This window comes from Stigmatopora argus, chromosome 7 (genome assembly GCF_051989625.1).
Source record: "Stigmatopora argus isolate UIUO_Sarg chromosome 7, RoL_Sarg_1.0, whole genome shotgun sequence".
Taxonomy (NCBI): domain Eukaryota; kingdom Metazoa; phylum Chordata; class Actinopteri; order Syngnathiformes; family Syngnathidae; genus Stigmatopora; species Stigmatopora argus.
This window is the reverse complement of record NC_135393.1, coordinates 2,104,740-2,124,297: the sequence shown is the minus strand read 5'-3', so window position 1 is coordinate 2,124,297 and position 19,558 is coordinate 2,104,740. Positions and strand designations below refer to the sequence as shown.

General features: G+C 41.2%; 1 protein-coding gene across 3 annotated transcripts in view; it reads left to right on the top strand.

Moving 5' to 3' along the window:
* Window positions 1-19,558, top strand: part of smc3 (structural maintenance of chromosomes 3) — a 116,705-nt gene that overhangs the window by 43,286 nt on the left and 53,861 nt on the right. For all 3 annotated transcript variants that reach the window (XM_077606376.1, XM_077606374.1, XM_077606373.1), the window contains 4 exons: window positions 3,064-3,228; window positions 8,161-8,282; window positions 8,629-8,842; window positions 9,013-9,116. In XM_077606376.1, coding sequence (XP_077462502.1) covers window positions 3,064-3,228; window positions 8,161-8,282; window positions 8,629-8,842; window positions 9,013-9,116 — 605 coding nt within the window. The remainder of the gene's footprint in view (window positions 1-3,063; window positions 3,229-8,160; window positions 8,283-8,628; window positions 8,843-9,012; window positions 9,117-19,558) is intronic.

The following is a 19,558-nucleotide window of genomic DNA, read 5'->3' as shown; positions in this document are numbered from 1 at the left end:
GCGCACAGGTGCAGCGGCTCTGCACTCCGATTTGGTGCTTTGTAACGTTTTCTACAGTTGCCAGTATTTAATTACTCTCGGTCTGAGATGCGGTATATCCATTACAACAGATTACCAACAAACCTACAATATCCCTGAGGACATCTCGAGACCACCGGGATCTCCGTGGATAGTCAGCCCACCCAGCGTACAACGGAGGCGGCGAAGGGAAATAAATGGGGGGAATGCTAAGCTAAGGAACCAACCGTACAGACCACCGCTTCCGAGTATCTTCTTGACCAATGCCAGATCCATCACCCACAAACTGGACGATTTGGAACTTCAGCTTGCCAACAACAGCTTTGTCAAGAACTGCAGCATTATTCTCATCACGGAAACGTGGCTACACCCGCAAATCCCCGATGCCGCGGTCTCGCGAGCGAGCCACACGCTACACCGGGCAGACCGCAACAGTAGGATCATTAACACTCACTGTTCTCATGATTTGGAGCTCTTGGCACTTCTGTGCAGGCCTTCTATCTACCAAGGGAGCTAACGGTAGTCATTATAAAGGCTGTTTACATCCCACCGGATGCTAACATTAGGATGGCACTTAGCCTCCTGCTAGCGACTGTAAATAAACAGCAGCTTGACCACCCCGATGGAGTCTTTATTGTCGCTGGTGACTTCAACAAAGCATGTTTAAAGACAGTTCTGCCTAAGTTTATCCAGTACGTGAAGTGTCACACCAGAGGAGATAAAACTCTAGACCATGTTTATTCTAACATTAAACATGCTTATAGACACACCACTCCTCCCTCACCTGGCCGGATCCAACCATCTCTGTCTGTCCCTCACCCCTTCATTCACCCCACTCCGGAGGCAAACAAGGACACAAATAGAGAATAAAAACATGGCCTGAGGACGCCCTTTCTCAGCTGCAGGACTATTTCCCCACACTTTTTGGGAACTTTTTAAACACCTACCTCCAGAACTACACGGACACCGTACTTTCCTGTATCAAAACTGTATGGACACCGTTACTGTAAATAAATGTATGCAGGATTTTCCTAACCAAAAACCCTGGATGACCAGACCAGTGAGACACTCATTTTATGCTGTAACACCGCCTTCAGGTCAGGGGACAAGTTACAATACGGCGCTGCCAGAGCAGACCTGAAGAGAGGCATTAAGATGGCCAAGGCAGCATATACAAGAAAATTGAGGAGCACTTCACAGACAATAACCAAGAGAACATGTGGCAGGGAATACGACACATTACAAATTACAATGACTATAATAAGATGTCGGTTAACACAGATGCCTTACTAGCAGAGGAACTGAACTGTTTCTTTGTCCGCTTTGAGACTGACAAATCAGATTCAGTCTCAACACATCCACCACCTTGCAGCAGTACATTGAAGCTGATTTTAGAACTATTAAACCACTAGTTATTTACTACTTTGTTAATAGATGGCGAATTAGAACAAATAAAATGTTTTTCCAATCCAATATCCCGTTTTTGGTGTTTTTTCAGACGGTTGGAATGAATTATTTTGTTTTTAGTTCATTTCTATGGGAAATGTTGATTTGAGTCACGAGTAAATCGACATACGAGATCAGTCCCGGAACGAATTAAGTTTGTATGCCGAGGTACCACTGTATCAGCCCAGGCATTTACGATCCACTGGCAGGCAGTGGTGTATGTTGTACGGCGCTGTCTTCCAAGGGGGATAATGCACTCGGCGGCTGCTTGCCGTAGTTGCGAGACCTGCCTGTTGCCACTCAATATTGATCCATATATAATATATAGTTCGCAGTCTCGCTTTGAATGCTCTGTTGACGCCAATCTAGCGGTTGGGGTTCTTTTGTCAGTCTTTTGTTGGAATGACGGCAAACACCGAATTAGTGTGCTCGCTGTCATACCGGGTGGGTTGACAAAAGAACTACCGTACTTACTCGCATATAAGCCGCCTGTGCATATAAGGCGCCTGCCCATATAAGCCGCCTGCGCATATAAGCCGCACCCCTAAAATTGCCTTAAAATTGTTGTACTACAATAGTTGTCACTTTCGAACAAGAAATGAATAGAAAACAAAACAAAGTGGAATTTTGTTTTATTTCATAATATCAAATTTACAATCATTTCCTTTCAAAAAGGAAGTAACGTATGCACAACCAGGAAGTGTATCCGTAGCGGTATAGTGTTCACCAAGTCTCTGCAATAATAGCATGAGATACATATTATGCAGGTATCAAGGCTGATATTGTAAAGATAGACCGCAAGACCTTCAATCTGCCTTAACAACTACTGGGATGTGCTGACATAGTAAATGCTATGAACACATGTATCAAGGCTACTCGCGTCTGGCCAGTCAGAGCACGTTTAACTCGGTAAGACGGCGGCACCCTAGGTAACTTGGCAGCGCCCTAGGTATGATGGCGACGCCCTGAGTGAGCACTCACAGGCACAAGTGAGTTTTTTTCACGTTTTATACAAGATAAGTTTTTTTTCTTGTTGATTTTCATTCATAGACTTCAAAATAAATTTTGTTTAGCCTCTTAACCCTTTGATCTTTTCTCTATTTTTTAAATAAAAGACCGTATCGTCCGCATTGTCTTGCGTTATGGCGTTTTGCCTTTGTCACCTTTCGTGCATATCATCTTTCTATGCGCATATAAGCCGTACCCTCGGTTCAGTCATCATTTTTTGTTTGACAAATGCGGCTTATATCCTTATATGGTAGCTATATCCCCAAAACGAAAATGAGTAACAGTTGATCTTATGTTTATTATTTTTTGCAACAATTAACTTTTTAAAAGGAAACTTATGTCAAAACCATTAGAAAATTAGATATAGAGCTTTACTTTTGTACGGATGCTGGCAAATGCCACTAGGAAAAAGGAACACAAAATCTGAAAATTCTCACCCACTACGAAAAATATTTGGTAGCCTTCATAATAAATTTGTGATGAACAATAAGTTATGACAGTTTGGCACAATCTAAATCACAAATAATTCTCAATTTACCACTACTCTACCCCAACTCCTATTACTATTTTTAATTTCCTGCCCTCATATAGGAGACAGAACGAGTTGTACGCGAGTTGAAATCGAAGATCTCTGCCATGAAGGAGGAGCGGGAGCAATTGTCGGCAGAGCGCCAGGAGCAGATTAAGCAGAGGACTAAACTAGAGCTAAAGGCAAAGGACCTGCAGGATGAGCTGGCGGGCAACAGTGAACAAAGGGTATGGAAGCCTCCCATCTGTGTCACTCAGTTTACCAATAACACTTTTCCTTCCTCTGTATCACTGCATGTAACCCTCCACTCACTCTTCTGTCATTCAATTGTTCTTTCAGAATAACCCACGAAAGGTGGCACGTACAAAATGTCACAAACTTTAGCCAATGTGATTTCATTTGAACCGTTTTTATTTTAATTGCTTTACTAGTAAAATTATGATTTAACAGGCGGAAGCAGCAGCATGTGTGGTGGCCACTGCTTAACACTTAACTGGCATTGGTTTCTGTTTGTAGTGCTGATATCACTCACTATGTTTATGGCCTGCTCTTTGTTGGGACTTGTGCGTGTGTATGGACAGCATGATATATACAGTTGTGGTCAAAAGTTTACATACACTTGTGAAGAACATAATGTCATGGCTCTTAAGTTTCCAGTTATTTCTACAACTCTGATATTTCTCTGATAGAGTGATTGGAACAGATACATCTTTGTCACGAAAAACATTGATGAAGTTTGGTTCTTTTATGACTTTATTATGGGTTAACAGAAAAGGTGATCAAATCTGCTGGGTCGAAAATATACACACAGCAACACGAATTAGCAATTTTGGTGACTTAGAAAGTTGTGTGAAAATGAGCTTCATATCATGGCCTCTTAACTTCTTGTGAGTGATTGAGTGACTACAGCTGGTGACTTCTCTGAGTCCATTTAAACAGGGCTCATTGGATGCAAACGCCCACAAACGCTACAATTGGAAAGTCCCAAGAGCAACAGTGCAAACAATTGTTTGTTAGTATAAAGTGCATGGCACTGTTTTGTCACTGCCACAATCAGGAAGAAAACACAAGCTATCACCTGCTGCTGAGAGAAAATTGGTCAGGAGGGTGAAGATTCAACCGAGAATCACCAAAAAGCAGATCTGCCAAGAATTAGAAGCTGCTGGAACACAGGTGTCAGTGTCCACAGTCAAGCGTGTTTTGCATCTCCATGGACTGAGGGGCTGCCGTGCAAGAAGGAAGCCCTTGCTCCAAAAGCGGCACCTTAAGGCTCGACTGAGGTTTGCTGCTGATCACATGGACAAACATAAGACCTTCTGGAGGAAAGTTCTGTGGTCAGACGAAACAAAAATCGAGCTGTTTGGCCACAATGCCCAGCAATATGTTTGGAGGAGAAAAGGTGAGGCCTTTAACCCCAAGTACACCATGCCTATCGTCAAGCACGGTGGTGGTAGTATTATGCTGTGGGGCTGTTTTGCTGCCAATGGAACTGGTGCTTTACAGAGAGTAAATGGGATAATGAAGGAGGATTACCTTCAAATTCTTCAAGATAACCTAAAGTCATCAACCGAAGATTGGGTCTTGGGCGCAGCTGGGTGTTCCAACAGGACAATGACCCCAAACACACATCAAAAGTGGTAATGGAATGGCTAAATCGGGCTAGAATTAAGGTTTTTGAATGGCTTTCCCAAAGTCCTGACTTAAACCCTGTCAGAAAGCCATCAAATTTAACTGAACTGCACCAATTCTGTCAAGAGGAGTGGTCAAAGATTCAACCAGAATCTTGCCAGAAGCTTGTGAATGGCTACCAAAATTGCCTAATTGAAGTGAAAATGGCCAAGGGACATGTTACCAAATATTAGCGCTGCTCTATGTATATTTTTGACCCAGAAGATTTGATCACTTTTTTCTGTTCACCCATAATAAAGTCATAAAAGAACCAAACTTCATGAATGTTTTTGTTACAAAGTAACTGTTCCAATCACTCAATCAGAGAAAAATCAGAGTTGTGGAAATAACTGGAAACTCAAGAGAACCATGACATTATGTTCTTCACAAGTGTATGTAAACCTTTGACCATAACTGTATATAACAGCATTATTGGCTCAGATTTTGGGAAATGGCATGAGATGTCTAAGCCAGAATGCCACTTGGTAGTGGTTTAGCATGAGTCAAATGTTATGAGAGTAAAATGAAAAGTAATGCCTTGTGCCTACTAGAGACATTGCTGTGGCATTAACTAACGGATAAGTCCAATGTTTTAAAGAGTTCTTGCGTTTTTTTTTACTTTACTACTTTTTTGTACTTTTTCTTACTTAATTAGTTTGTTAATTAAATAATTAATTAATTAGTTCCATAATTTGTTTTGGTACTTGGATATTTCATAAGTAGAGCAGTGCATTATATGTAATTTCTCCAATTAGGAAGAATTAGGTAACGCAAGTGCATTGTGAATCATCCGAGTTACAAGTTCTGACGAATGATTGTGTGTACATACACAACGACTGGTGCTGCAACAGTAGGATCATTAACACTCACTGTTCTCCTGATTTAGAGTTCATGGCAGTTCTGTGCATGCCCTTCTATCTACCAAGGGAGCTAACGGTAGTCATTGTAATGGCTGTTCACATCCCACCGGATGCTAACATTAGCACAGCACTTAGACTCCTGCTAGCGACTGTAAACAAACAGCAGCTTGACCACCCCGATGGAGTCCTTATTGTCGCCTTTGCCTTCAACAAAGTATGTTCAAAGACTGTTCTGCCTAAGTTTATCCAGTACGTGAGGTGTCACACCAGAGGAGATAAAACTCTAGACCAGGGGTGTCAAACCGGTCCTCAAAGGGCCGCAGTGGGTGCAGTTTTTCATTCCAACTCAACAAGAGGATATCTTTTGCAAGTGTAATCAGTTAATTAAAGTCAGGTGCTACTTATTTTAGAAGACACCTGATTGGTTAAAATTTTGGCACTGGATCGGTTGGAACAAAGACCAGGATCCACTGCGGCCCTCGGCGGAATCAGTTTGACACATGTGCTCTAGACCATGTTTATTCTAACATCAAACATGCTTATAGAGCCATACCCCTCCCTCACCTTGCTAGATCCGACCATCTCTGCCTGTCCCTCACCCCCTCATACACCGCACTCCGGAGGCTAACAAGGCCACAAATAAAGATAATAAAAACATGGCCTGAGGACGCCCTTTCTCAGCTGCAGGACTGTTTTTCCCCGCACCATTTGGGAACTTTTTGAACACCACAACCGCCAGGACTACACGGACACAGTACTTTCCTATATATAAAAACTTTATGGACACTGTCACTGTTAATAAACGTATCCAGGTCTTTCCTTACCAAAAACCCTGGATGACCAGTGAGACACAGGCACTCATTAAATGCCGTAACACCGCCTTCAGGTCAGGGGACAAGTTACAATACAGCGCTGCCAAAGCAGACCTGAAGAGAGGCATTAAGAAGGCCAAGGCAGCATATGCAAGGAAAATTGAGGATCACTTCACAGAAAATAACCCAACGAAGATGTGGTAGGGAATACGACACATTACCAATTACAATGACAATGATAAGGTGTCTGTTAACCCCTCAAGGTTGTGTACTCAATCCTTTTCTATTCTCCCTGTACACATACGACTGTACACCGACCCACCACTCTAACTCCATCAAAATCGCCGATGACACCACTGTGGTCGGACTCCTCTCGGGGGATGAGTATGCCTACAGAGATGAGGTCAACAAACAGTCTTTGTGGTGTTTGGTGAACAATCTCACACTTAACACCACGCAAACTAAAGAAATAATCCTGGACTTTCGCAAATGCAAATGGAGTATGCGCAGACGGGGTCCAGTCCTTCAAATTCCTGAAGGTTCACATCACGGACAAGCTCTCTTGGTCTACCAACACCACAGCAGTAGTGAAGAAGGCCCAGAAGTGACTCCATTTCCTGAGGGTATTCAGGAGGAACAACTTGGACACTAAGCTTCTGGTAACCTTCTATAGATAGAGCCAATGTGGAGAGCATCCTGGCATAGTGCATTACAGTGTGGTACACGACTGCCCAGAAGATCAACGGCTGCTCTCTGCCCTCACTTGATGACATTGCCAGCCCTCACTACCTCAGCAGAGCCGGGAACATTGTTAGGGACCCATACCACCCTGGTCACAACCTGTTCTAGCTGCTGCCCTCTGGCAGACGCTACAGGTCTCACAAAACACGGACAAAAAGACTTGGGGACAGTTTTTTTCGCAGAGCCATCAGGGCTCTGAACTTGCATTAGCACGACACACAATCCCTTCTGTGCAATAACTTCGGTGTGTGCAATTACAATGTGTGCATTTACAATTTGCAATATCTTAGATTGTGCAATATTTTAGAATTTACCGTGGCCGGACGTGACATTTTATATTTTTATATTACTTATGTTTTTACTGGGAAAACGCACTTTGTGGAATCGCACCACCAATTTCGTTATACGCAGCTGTGTATAATGACAATAAAGGCTTTAGATTTTTTTTTTACATTTTCGTTTTCATTTTTTTTTTCACAAGGGAAGTAAGAATTATTAAAGCTGACTAAACCACCAGACTTTTGTTTTGAAACAAATCCTATCATTTCTGGGGTTGTTCTAAAGGAAGTAGGCGTACACAGCACTGGTATGCTTACTTGGGTTAAGTGCCAAATGGAGGGCAATTTGGATGAAACTTCTATTAAGAAACCCAGCCACTCGTAGAAGTTTATTGTTTCGTATTCAACGAAATATCCCATGTTGAAGCTGTCTCCAAAAGGACCGACATTTGCACATTGTAGAACATGCAAGTGCGACTTCAGCGTGACACATGTTGGAATTACTGACCGTAAAACGTACGTAGAAGGACCCAAACACAAAGATAAACTGATTTTCATTATACTGTACTTTTTCAATAGTTTGCAAAAACACAATATTTCAATTAATGTAAGAACATGATCATAAAAGTTTGATTTAAATTGTCCTACGCTTATTTTTTTATTTTTCATGGATTTTGCGTGAATCTCATTCACTCCGGAAATACTCCGGAAATGGGACAAGAATACTCCTGAAATGGGGTCGACAGAGGTTGGTAGCCCTGCATCACAAAATAAAATGAATACCTGTTTCACTCTTACAGAAACGACTACTGAAAGAGCGTCAGAAGTTGCTCGAGAAAATTGAGGAGAAGCAAAAGGAGTTGCAGGAGACAGAGCCCAAATTTAACATGGTGAAAGAAAAGGAGGAGCGAGGTATCTCCAGGTAGGGATGACTCTCTGTCCACTGAAATCCCCCAAACAACTGGGCAACAGACCTGATTTCATGGTTCAGTCCTTTAAGAAATTTTGACAGTGGCAGAGAAGAGCATTTTGGGTGGTTGAACTATGATGACAAATTGTGGCAATTATCATTGAATACATCCACGCCTTCTTAAAATAATTGCTTAACACATTTTTTCCGAAAATCCTTTTTGTTAATTTAAGATGACCATTGAATTTTTTATGTTTCTTGGGAAAATAAAACGACATGCTTTTCGAAGTGTTGACAGAGAAATGTATCAGTTTGGATACCTGATTCTGCAAAAAAAAATGTTTTGTTCTCCATTTAGACTTGCCCAGGCTACACAGGAAAGGACAGACCTGTATGCTAAACAGGGCCGTGGCAGTCAGTTTACTTCTAAAGAGGAGAGGGACAAATGGATCAAGAAGGAGCTAAAATCTTTGGACCAGGCCATTAATGATAAAAAGAGGCAAATTGCTGCCATCAACAAAGATCTGGAGGACACAGAGACCAACAAGGAAAAGAACCTGGAGCAGTATAATGTGAGAAATTTTTGTATACGTAGATAGCTGTATGATTGTGTTTTGGGGTCATAGTTATCCTGAAATATTAAGTCCATCTTAACCTTTTCAGCAGAAACCTGAAGGTATTGGGTCATCATTGATTACTCAAAAACCAAAACAAAAATAACCCCCCTTCTTCCCTCCCCTAGAAGCTAGACCAGGATCTAAATGAAGTGAAGACCCGTGTTGAGGAGTTGGATAAAAAGTACTATGAAGTGAAAAACAGGAAGGATGAGCTGCAGAGTGAAAGAAAGTAAGATTCATTTTTGGGTTTGCACGCACACACGCACATACAGTGCCTTGAAAAAGTATTTGCTGCCTTCCTGATTTCTGTGTTTTTTGCTTATTTATCACACACACAGGTTTCAGACCATCAAATCAATTTTCGTATGACAGAGACAGCCCAAGGAAAGAGAAAATGCAGTTTCTTAATCATTTTATTTACCAAGGCAGCAAAAAATACAATCTTGAATGTCCCTCTGGAAAAAGTAATTGCCCCCCCTTCGTTAAATCACAAAATAACTGACTAATCACAATTATCAGAAAGCTGAGAACATTTTCAATTATTACTACCACAATACATGCTTTTGCACCTATACAGAAATTACACAAGAATAATTATCAAAAGTCTATATTAAATATTACAACTATAAACATATCAAAATACCAATGTATTAATATCTAAATATAATCTAAATATAAAATTGTAAATACTTTAAATGTTGTCCTTGCAGTTAAAATATCTCTTCTTCACTTAAAATAATCAAAAAAAAACAGATTAATGTTTGTAATTAAAAAAAAAAAACTGGTTGAAGATTGTAGTCCAAAAAAATGGTTGATGATTGTAATCTAAAAAAATAGGATGGTGATTTGTAATCCAAAAAAAGGAGGTAGAGCTTTACGCTCGGGATGAAGCAGTTAAAAAAAACACTCCTTATTGACAGCTTTCTTCACCCAAGCTTTCCTGTTGCTCATCCAGTACACAGGCAGCAATGATTTGTTCTTGTTTTTCAAAGCGTGGGGACGGTTAAACATGTAAATTAAGGCTGGCTTTACCATAAGGCCAGCGGTATTTCCACACATGGAGTTTCAGGCGATCCTTGTGAACTTTGAAACTTGAATAATCCAGTCTCGTCCATGTTGTAAACTTGCTCTGGAAGATAACCTTTCTGGGTAATTATTTTAGGAAACACTTCCTCGGCGTACCTTTTTGCTGCCTCTTGGTCTGCAGATGAGGCTTCTCCTAGCAGGGAACCACGCTGTAAACCATGCGTCTTTTTTAACTTTTCAAACCAACGCTTGCTTGCTACAAAATCACAAGGCTCACTTGCGGCACTGATACTTGGCTGAGGCTCACATTCATGCTCTTCGTCCGGACCTAAGCCATCTACAGCATGTAGAGCAACTTACCGTATTTACTCGCATATAAGCTGCTTTTGTCGGACCAAAAAGTGATGACTGAATCGAGGGTATGGCTTATATGCGCATAGAAACATGACATGCACAAAACTGCAAGTTGACGACGCCATGACACGATGACGCAATGGCGCCGTGATGTCATGACGCAAGACAATGCGGCTGATACGGTCATTTATTTCAAAATAGAGAAAAGATAAACAGATAAAACGCTAAACAATTAATTTTGACGTCTATGAATGAAATTCATGAAAAAAACGTACGTATCTTGCATACAATGTGAAAAAACTCACGTTCCCGTCACTGCTCGCCCGGGGCATGGCCATCCTACCTAGGTCGGGGAGCGGCCATCTTACCTAGGGTGCTGCCGTCTAAACCTAGTTAAATGTGCTCTGACTGGCCAGACGCGCGTTGCCTTGGTTTTGAAATAAAACAAAATTCTACTTTGATTTTTGTTTTGTTTTATTTCTTGTTCGAAAGTGCAAACTATTGGAGCAATATGAACCATTGAAAGAATTGAGATATTTTGACATTAGAAGCAATATGGCTGCCACAACATCTTAAACCTCTGGTAAGAAAATTGTAACTTCTGTAATTAGAATGCATCAGGTTCTCATCATGATAGACTTATTTCTTTTTTCAAATTGAATAATTTGATATTTTGCATTTACAAAGAGCCATGTTAACTTCCTTATGACATTGACCCTAATAATGTGCTTTTGATTCATACAATAAGATGGCGCCGTTCACGCGGGAGCCAGTGGGAGTAGCTCTGTACACTCTTATGTTTTTCGTGTTTTACAGCCCTTCTATCTTTTTTTTTTAATTAAATTTTAATATTTCTTAATACGCCCCTTTTTACTTTACTTTGTACTTTATACTTTGTACTTTAATGTTTGTACAACTTTCCTTGTTCTGGTAGCCTGGCTTTTTTCGGCTACTTTTTTTGGAACCATTCAGCCATGCCTACGCTGTCACACACACGGGACTAGCTGTTACAATACGCAGCAGAAGGAGCAACACCTCGGTGCCGCCGGAGTTTCGGAGCTGGACAAAAGTGCCGGGAGGAGAGGCAACGCTTCTGACCAACCATTCCATCGTGGGATAAGATGGAAGAGCTGTTGGCGCTTACCAGCAACGGAGTCGAGGAGTTCTGCCCTGCTGCTGTTTTCTTCAGCTCCAGACTACTGAGGAACTGTGCGGATAAGCTTGGAAGAGTGACTCTGCATATTCTCTTCCTCGGTCACAGTCTGCAGAAGTTCCCCATCTCGTGGAAGACTTCCTGTGTGTGGTTCCAGTTTTTGTCCAACTTTACGTCTTTTTGAGTCTATCCGTTTTTGCTACCGAAACTCGTAGCTCGTTTTGTGTTTTTGCTGCTTTTCTGTCTAATGATTTGGTGATTCTTACTGATCCCATTGACTTTGATTTGCTTTGTGCTTTTTGCTTTTGTTTTGTTGTTCTGTGGCTTTTGACTGTCTAACTTATAACTATGCCTTTTCTTGCTACTGTCACAAGGAAATTTCCCGAATACGGGATGAATAAAGTTATCCAATCCAATATCTCAGAAATAACACGTGTAATGATTTTTCTTAAGATTTTCCCTTCAAAGTAACACATTTGTTCTCCCTATCAAAACCATGAATATGGAGGTGAAAATTAGGAATCAGGGGGCTGCTTATACGCAACAAATCGTAAAATTTTAAGGATGCAGCCTTTAGACGCGGGCGGCTTATATGCAAATAAACACGGTAACTTTTTCAGCCACGGTCATCATCTTCTGTCATTTCTTAGCCTCATTTGAAACCTTGGATGGTGCTGGATGCTTGGGTGCCATTTTCCGTGGTGGTCTAATAGTAAAATCCAAACAAATGAAGCTGGAATTCACTCAAGTATATTTTATCTCCGCACGCGATGCTAAACGCTACCTGCAGGGAACAAGAAAGACTGAGCCGCGTGTTCCGCAGCTGTATTTATATACGTTGTTTTCTTCTGTGGTATTGGCTTCTTCGTTCGTGCTTAGAACCAATCATTTCAGCGCAGAAGTACGCTGACCTCTGCCATTTTTCGGTGCCATTTTCATCTGTCTTCTGGTTTCATGTTTTTTTTTAAATTGCAGAAAAAAAATCGCTGTGAATTCGCGATAGGTGAGGTCGTGATAATCGAGGGGACACTGTATTACTGCATTTGCTCTCATATAAGCTGCCTGCGCGTTTAAAAGTACCAATTTCATGATTTTTTACACACCAATTACCGTATTTACTTGCGTATAAGCCGCACCTTTAAAATTGCCTTAAAATTTTTGAATTTTACCATTTTTGTGTACAAGCTGCCCCCTGGTTCACAATTTTCACCTCCGTATTTATGGCTTTAATAGGAGTACTAAATGTGTTACTTTGAAGGCAAAATCTTATGAAAAATCATCACAAGTGGTATTTCTGAGATACTGTATGAATCAAAAGCATATTATTAGGATAATATCACAAGTTAATATGCCTGTCTTTGTAAATGCAAAATATCAAATTATTCAGTTTGAAAAAAGAAATAAGTCTATCTTGGTGAGAACCCGATGCTTTTTAATTACATAAATTACAATTTTCTTACCAGAAGTTTAAGATGTTGTTGCGGCCAAATTGCTTCTAATGTCGAAATATCTCGATTTTTTTTCTCTCCCACTCGTTCATATTATTGATATAGTTGTCACTTTCGAACAAGAAATAAAAAGAAAAAAATCAAAGCGGAATTTTGTTTTATTTCATAATCACATTTCCTTTCTGTGTTCTGAAAGGGTGTTGTTTGCACATAGACAAATTCAAAAAGGAAGTAACGTAAGCACAACCAGGAAATATGCCCATAGCGGTATACGCAGTGTTCACCAAGTCTCTGGGTGCAATAATAGCATACACATTACGCAGGTATCAAGGTTTATATTTTAACGATAGACCGCAAGACCTTCGATCAGCCTTAACTATTGTGATGTGCTGACATGGTACACGCTACGGTCAGAGCACGTTTAACTACGGTAAGATGGCAGCGTTGTGAGCGAGCAATAGCAGACACAAGTAAGTGTACTCACGTCTGGCCAGACTAAGCACGTTTACCTATGCTAAGATGGCCATGCCCCCAGCGAGCAGTTTTATGCAAGATACGGTTTATTTTTTCCTTGAATTATATTCATAGATGTCAAAATATATTTTCTTTAGTGTTTTATCTGTCTATCTTTTCTTTTCTTTTAAATATATGACCGTACCGGCTGCATTGTCTTGCGCCATTTTGTCGTGACATCATCGTCGTCAACTTGCAGTTCCGTGCATGTCGAGTTTTTATGTGCATATAAACTGTACCCTCGATTGAGTCATTTTTTTTGTCCAACAAAAGCGGCTTATATGAGAGTAAATACGGTACTAAGGCTGACTAAACCATCAGTCTTTTGTTTTGAAACAAATTCTATAATTTCCGGGGTTCTAAAACAGGTGTCTCAAACCGATTCCGCCGAGGGCCGCAGTGGGTCCTGATTTTTGTTCCAACCGATCCAGTGCCGACATTTTAACTAATCAGGTGTCTTCTAAAATAAGTAGCACCTGGCTGCAATCAACTGATTAACTGATTACACTTTGCAAAAGGTATCCTCTTGTTGAGTTGGAATGAAAACCTGCACCCACTGCGGCCCTTTGAGGACCGGTTTGAGACCACTGTTCTAAAGGAAGTAGGCCTAAACAGCACTGGTAAATCTTATGAATATGCCAACTCGGAATAAGAGCAAAGTGGATCGCAATTTGGATGAAACTTTTAAGAAATCCAGACACTCACAGAACTTTATTGTTCTTATTTGACGAAATATCCCTAGTTGACGCCATCTCTAAAAGGACCGACATTTACACATGCATGTGCGACTTCAGCGTGACACATGGTGGAATTACTGACTGTAAAACGCACGTAGAAGGACCCAAACACAGAGATAAAGTTAGTTTCATTATGTTGTACTTTTTCAGTAGTTTGGAAAAACACAATCAATGTAAAAACATGATAATAACAGTTTGATTTAAATTGTCCTACGCTTATTTTTACTCCGGAAATGGCATAAGGGTACCGTATTTTCACGACTATAAGGCGCACATAAAAGTCTTAAATTTTCTCCAAAATAAACAGGGCGCCTAATAATCCAGTGCGCTTTATAAATGGACCAATACTAAAATTGTTATCACGATAAAATAAAATGAATCAGTTGATAGGGTACACCGACTCTACTATTTTCCCATAGACAAAGTACTGCGCAGTGACTGCTGGGATATGTAGTAGTTCTTTTGTCAATACACCCAATGGATTGTGGCCTGTATACATCGACATCAATACAGCTTGCTGTTGGAAAAGTTACGCTAGCTACCAGCTAGCTACTATTTACGAATGGATTGTGGCCTGTATACATCGACATCAATACAGCTTGCCGTTGGAAAAGTTACGCTAGCTACCAGCTAGCTACTATTTTCGAATGGATTGTGGCCTGTATACATCGACATCAATAGAGCTTGCCGTTGGAAAAGTTATGCTAGCTACCAGCTAGCTACTATTTACGAATGGATTGTGGCCTGTATACATCGACATCAATACAGCTTGCTGTTGGAAAAGTTACGCTAGCTACCAGCTAGCTACTATTTACGAATGGATTGTGGCCTGTATACATCGGCATCAATACAGCTTGCCGTTGGAAAAGTTACGCTAGCTACCAGCTAGCTATTATTTACGAATGGATTGTGGCCTGTATACATCGACATCAATACAGCTTGCCGTTGGAAAAGTTACGCTAGTTACCAGCTAGCTACTATTGGCGAATGGATTGTGGCCTGTATACATCGACATCAATACAGCTTGCCGTTGGAAAAGTTACGCTAGCTACCAGCTAGCTACTATTTACGAATGGATTGTGGCCGGTATACATAAACATCAATACAGCTTGCTGTTGGAAAAGTTACGCTAGCTACCAGCTAGCTACTATTTACGAATGGATTGTGGCCTATATACATCGACATCAATACAGCTTGCCGTTGGAAAAGTTACGCTAGTTACCAGCTAGCTACTATTGGCGAATGGATTGTGGCCGCCTGGACGAACGTTTAAAACTCAGCGTTTTCGATGACTAATTTGGACAATTGTTCAATTCAGACACAGAAAAAAGAAGACTTTGATGGATTTTTGGGTGATGATGACGTAAGTTGTAAAATGGCTAAATAAAGTACAACTGAACTCAGTTTTGCTTCCGTTGCCTTTTTAAAAACGTTTTTTAGCGTGTGGGTGTAGCATGCAAGGACTATATATCCCAGCAGTCACTGCGCACCGGAAACCGGAAAAAGAGTCTGGGGCTGCTTCCGGTAGCCAGCGCTAATGCGGTTAGATATTCATATATAATATATAACTTATATGCGTCTAAAAAAACGATGCATCCTTTGTGTGTTTAAAATACAGAAATAGCACTCGTTACTGACACTGCGGCTAAAAATACGACGCGCCATATAGTCGTGAAAATACGGTACTCCTGAAACAGGGTCGACGGAGGTTGGCAGCCCTGCAAATCCATTTCCAAGGCTTTGGGGCTCCAGTGAGCCACTGTCGGAGCCATTATACAGAAATGGAGAGAACTGGCAATAGACGCAAACCTTCCCCAGTGGTTGGCCAGCTAAAATTACTCCAAGAGTGCGACAACAACTAATCCAGAAGGTTACAAAAGAACCTAGAAAAACATCAAAATAACTGCAGGCCGCAGTTAAGGTCAATGTTCTTTACTCTACTATAAGAAAAATCCATGTCAGGAATCCAAGGCGAAAACCATTATATTTCAGAAATGTTGAATTGAATATAATTGATTGCTTTTTTTTGTCATTATACAAGTATAACGAGATTTTAAAGCTTTCACCATGTAGTGCAAAAATAACAAAAACAAAGAAGCAGACATGAATAATCAATAAATAAGAAATGAATATATAAATTCATATAATCTTATACAAGGGGCCAAATAAGAATAAATTACCGTATTTTCACACCTATAGAGCGCACCTAAAAGGCTAAAATTTTCTCTAAAATGGTCGATGTGCCCAATCGGTCGGTGCGCCTTGTCTGTGCACTAAATTAGATTTATGTATGGCTGTTGGGGTTATTCTGGGATACTATTATATGTGTGCATTTTAATTACCGTATTTTCACGACTATAAGGCGCACATAAAAGTCTTAAATTTTCTCCAAAATAGACATGGCGCCTAATAATCCAGAGCGCTTTATATATGGACCAATACTAAAATTGTTATCACGATAAAATAAAATGAATCAGTTGATAGGGTACACCGACTCTACTATTTTCCCGTAGACAAAGTACTGCGCAGTGACTTCTGGGATATGTAGTAGTTCTTTTGTCAATACACCCAATGGATTGTGGCCTGTATACATCGACATCAATACAGCTTGACAAAGCATGGAAAGCACTGTTGGAAAAGTTACGCTAGCTACCAGCTAGCTAATATTTGCGAATGGATTGTGGCCTGTATACATCGACATCAATACAGCTTGACAAAGCATGGGAAGCACCGTTGGAAAAGTTACGCTAGCTACCAGCTAGCTACTATTTACGAATGGATTGTGGCCTGTATACATCGACATCAATACAGCTTGACAAAGCATGGGAAGCACCGTTGGAAAAGTTACGCTAGTTACCAGCTAGCTACTATTTACGAATGGATTGTGGCCTGTATACATCGACATCAATACAGCTTGACAAAGCATGGGAAGCACCGTTGGAAAAGTTACGCTAGCTACCAGCTAGCCACTATTTACGAATGGATTGTGGCCTGTATACATCGACATCAATACATCTTGACAAAGCATGGGAAGCACCGTTGGAAAAGTTACGCTAGCTACCAGCTAGCTACTATTGGCGAATGGATTGTGGCCGCCTGGACGAACGTTTAAAACTCAGCGTTTTCGATGACAAATTTGGACAATTGTTCAATTCAGACACAGAAAATGAGGACTTTGATGGATTTGTGGGTGATGATGATGTGAGTAGGTTGTAAAATGGCTAAATAAAGTACAACCGAACTCAGTTTTGCTTCCTTTGCCTTTTTAAAAACGTGTTTTTAGCGTGTGAGTGTAGCGTGAAAGAACTATAAATCCCAGCAGTCACTGCGCACCGGAAACCGGAAAAAGAGTCTGGGGCTCTTTAGCCAGCGCTATTGTGGTTAGATATTCATATATAACATATATGCGTCTAAAAAACGGTGCGTCCTTTGTGTGTTTAAAATACAGAAATAGCACTCGTTACTGGCACTAGGGCTATAAATACGATGCACCATATAGTCTTGAAAATACGGTATTTTTGTATAAGAGTTTCTTCAATTTGGGACTGGATCAGGCTCGAGGTCACTCTCCAGGACAGCTGTCTCCAGCTAGAGACTTAACATTTCACCGAGTCCTCGCTCTGAGGACTGATTACTGGAAGATATGCCTCGACCCTTTCCCCAGATACAAGTTCGCAATGAAGCTCTGTGAAGGACACTTAAATTGTTGTACATTCAGCGGATGGCTATCAATCAACCTCCGGGATTACTCGCATATGTTTTTTTAAATTATGACGCTTGGTTCGCTTGATATGGAATTGTTTTGCCGAATGGAGGCTTGTTTGTTTAAGTTCCTATGGCGATTATTGTTGCAGTTGTTTTTTGCTTACGCAATTGGTTCGAATCGATAACCTTGTAATTGTTTTGATTTGAGGCCTTAAATGGGCAGGAGAAAATGCCGCTCAGGAGAATCATCTGTGACGAGGACGAAGTCAGGGTAGATTCTCCTTGCAAGATACACACCAGAGATGTACAATTAATAGATGTCTTCCTTGTATTGTTTTATATTTATATTAAAGTATAATTATTAAAGAACCTATCAATGGCCCTGACCGCTTGAGTGACTGGATTTATTTCTTGTCAGCATGCTACTTATTGCGATCAACCCAGCAGACATTCACCCTAAAAATAGCCTCCCCGCGCATTCCAAGCATTACAGTAAATCAATTCAAAACATCCCAGGGGAGTGGCAAGGCATTTGACTTCCATGTGCTCGCAGCGCCTTTAACCCTCAAAAACACTCTCAATACTCAAAGAAACAGCATATTAGAGCTATACAGAGAAAATGCCTGACGTGAATGACAACACAATGCGGATGTGAACGCTTAGAAAATGGACTGAAGCCATGGATCGAACACAATTTAACAGCTTTGCTAACGAATGTCCAACATAGTAGATCTGGCAGGCAGCGTTGCATGAGTTACGTCCATAAACTGCGTTTACTCGGCAAAAGACCTAAATAAGTGATAGTTACGGACTTGTAATTTGGCATTCTGCTGTTATGGATACAGGTCGCTTACCTCTCACTGTCTTTCACTTACCTTCAGTCAGCTAGTAGGAGGCAGATCACCACCCAAACATCTTTTCATATTACCTCAGAAGGGAATGTGTGTTATGTTACCGCAAATTTAGAGTTCTGATGGATGTGGGGGAAAACTGTCCTTAAGCCTATTTGTCCGTGCTTTGTGGGACCTATAGCGTCTGCCAGAGGGCAGCAGCTGGAACAGATTGTGACCAGGGTGGTAAGGGTCCCCTATGATGTTCCTGGCTCTGCTGAGGTAACGAGGGCTGGCAATGTCTTCCAGTGAGGGCAGAGTGCAGCCGACAATCCTCTGGGCAGTATTAATCACTTTCTGCATGGCCTTTTTGTCTGCCGCCGTGCTTCCAGCGTACCACACTGTGATGCAGTACGCCAGGATGCTCTCTACAGTGGTTCTATAGAAGGTTATCAGAAGCCTGAGCCTTCTTCACTACTGCCGTGATGTTTGTAGACCATGAGAGCTTATCCGTGACGTGGACCCCCAGGAATTTAAAGGACTGGACCCTGTCTACACATACTCCATTTATGAGGAGTGGGGCCAGATCTGTGCCGTGTTTGCGAAAGTCGAGGATTATTTCTTTAGTTTTCGTGGTGTTAAGTGTGAGATTGTTCACCGAGCACCACAGAGACAATTTGTTGACCTCATCTCTGTAGCCCGACTCATCCCCTCCTGAGATGAGTCCGACCACAGTGGTGTCGTCAGCGAATTTGATGATGGCGTTAGACTGGTGGGTGGGTGTACAGTCGTATGTGTACAGGGAGTACAGAAGAGGACTCAGTACACAGCCTTGAGGGGAGCCAGTGCTCAGTGTAATGGAGGAAGAGAGGTGGGGACCAAGTCTAACAGTCTGTGGTCGGTTG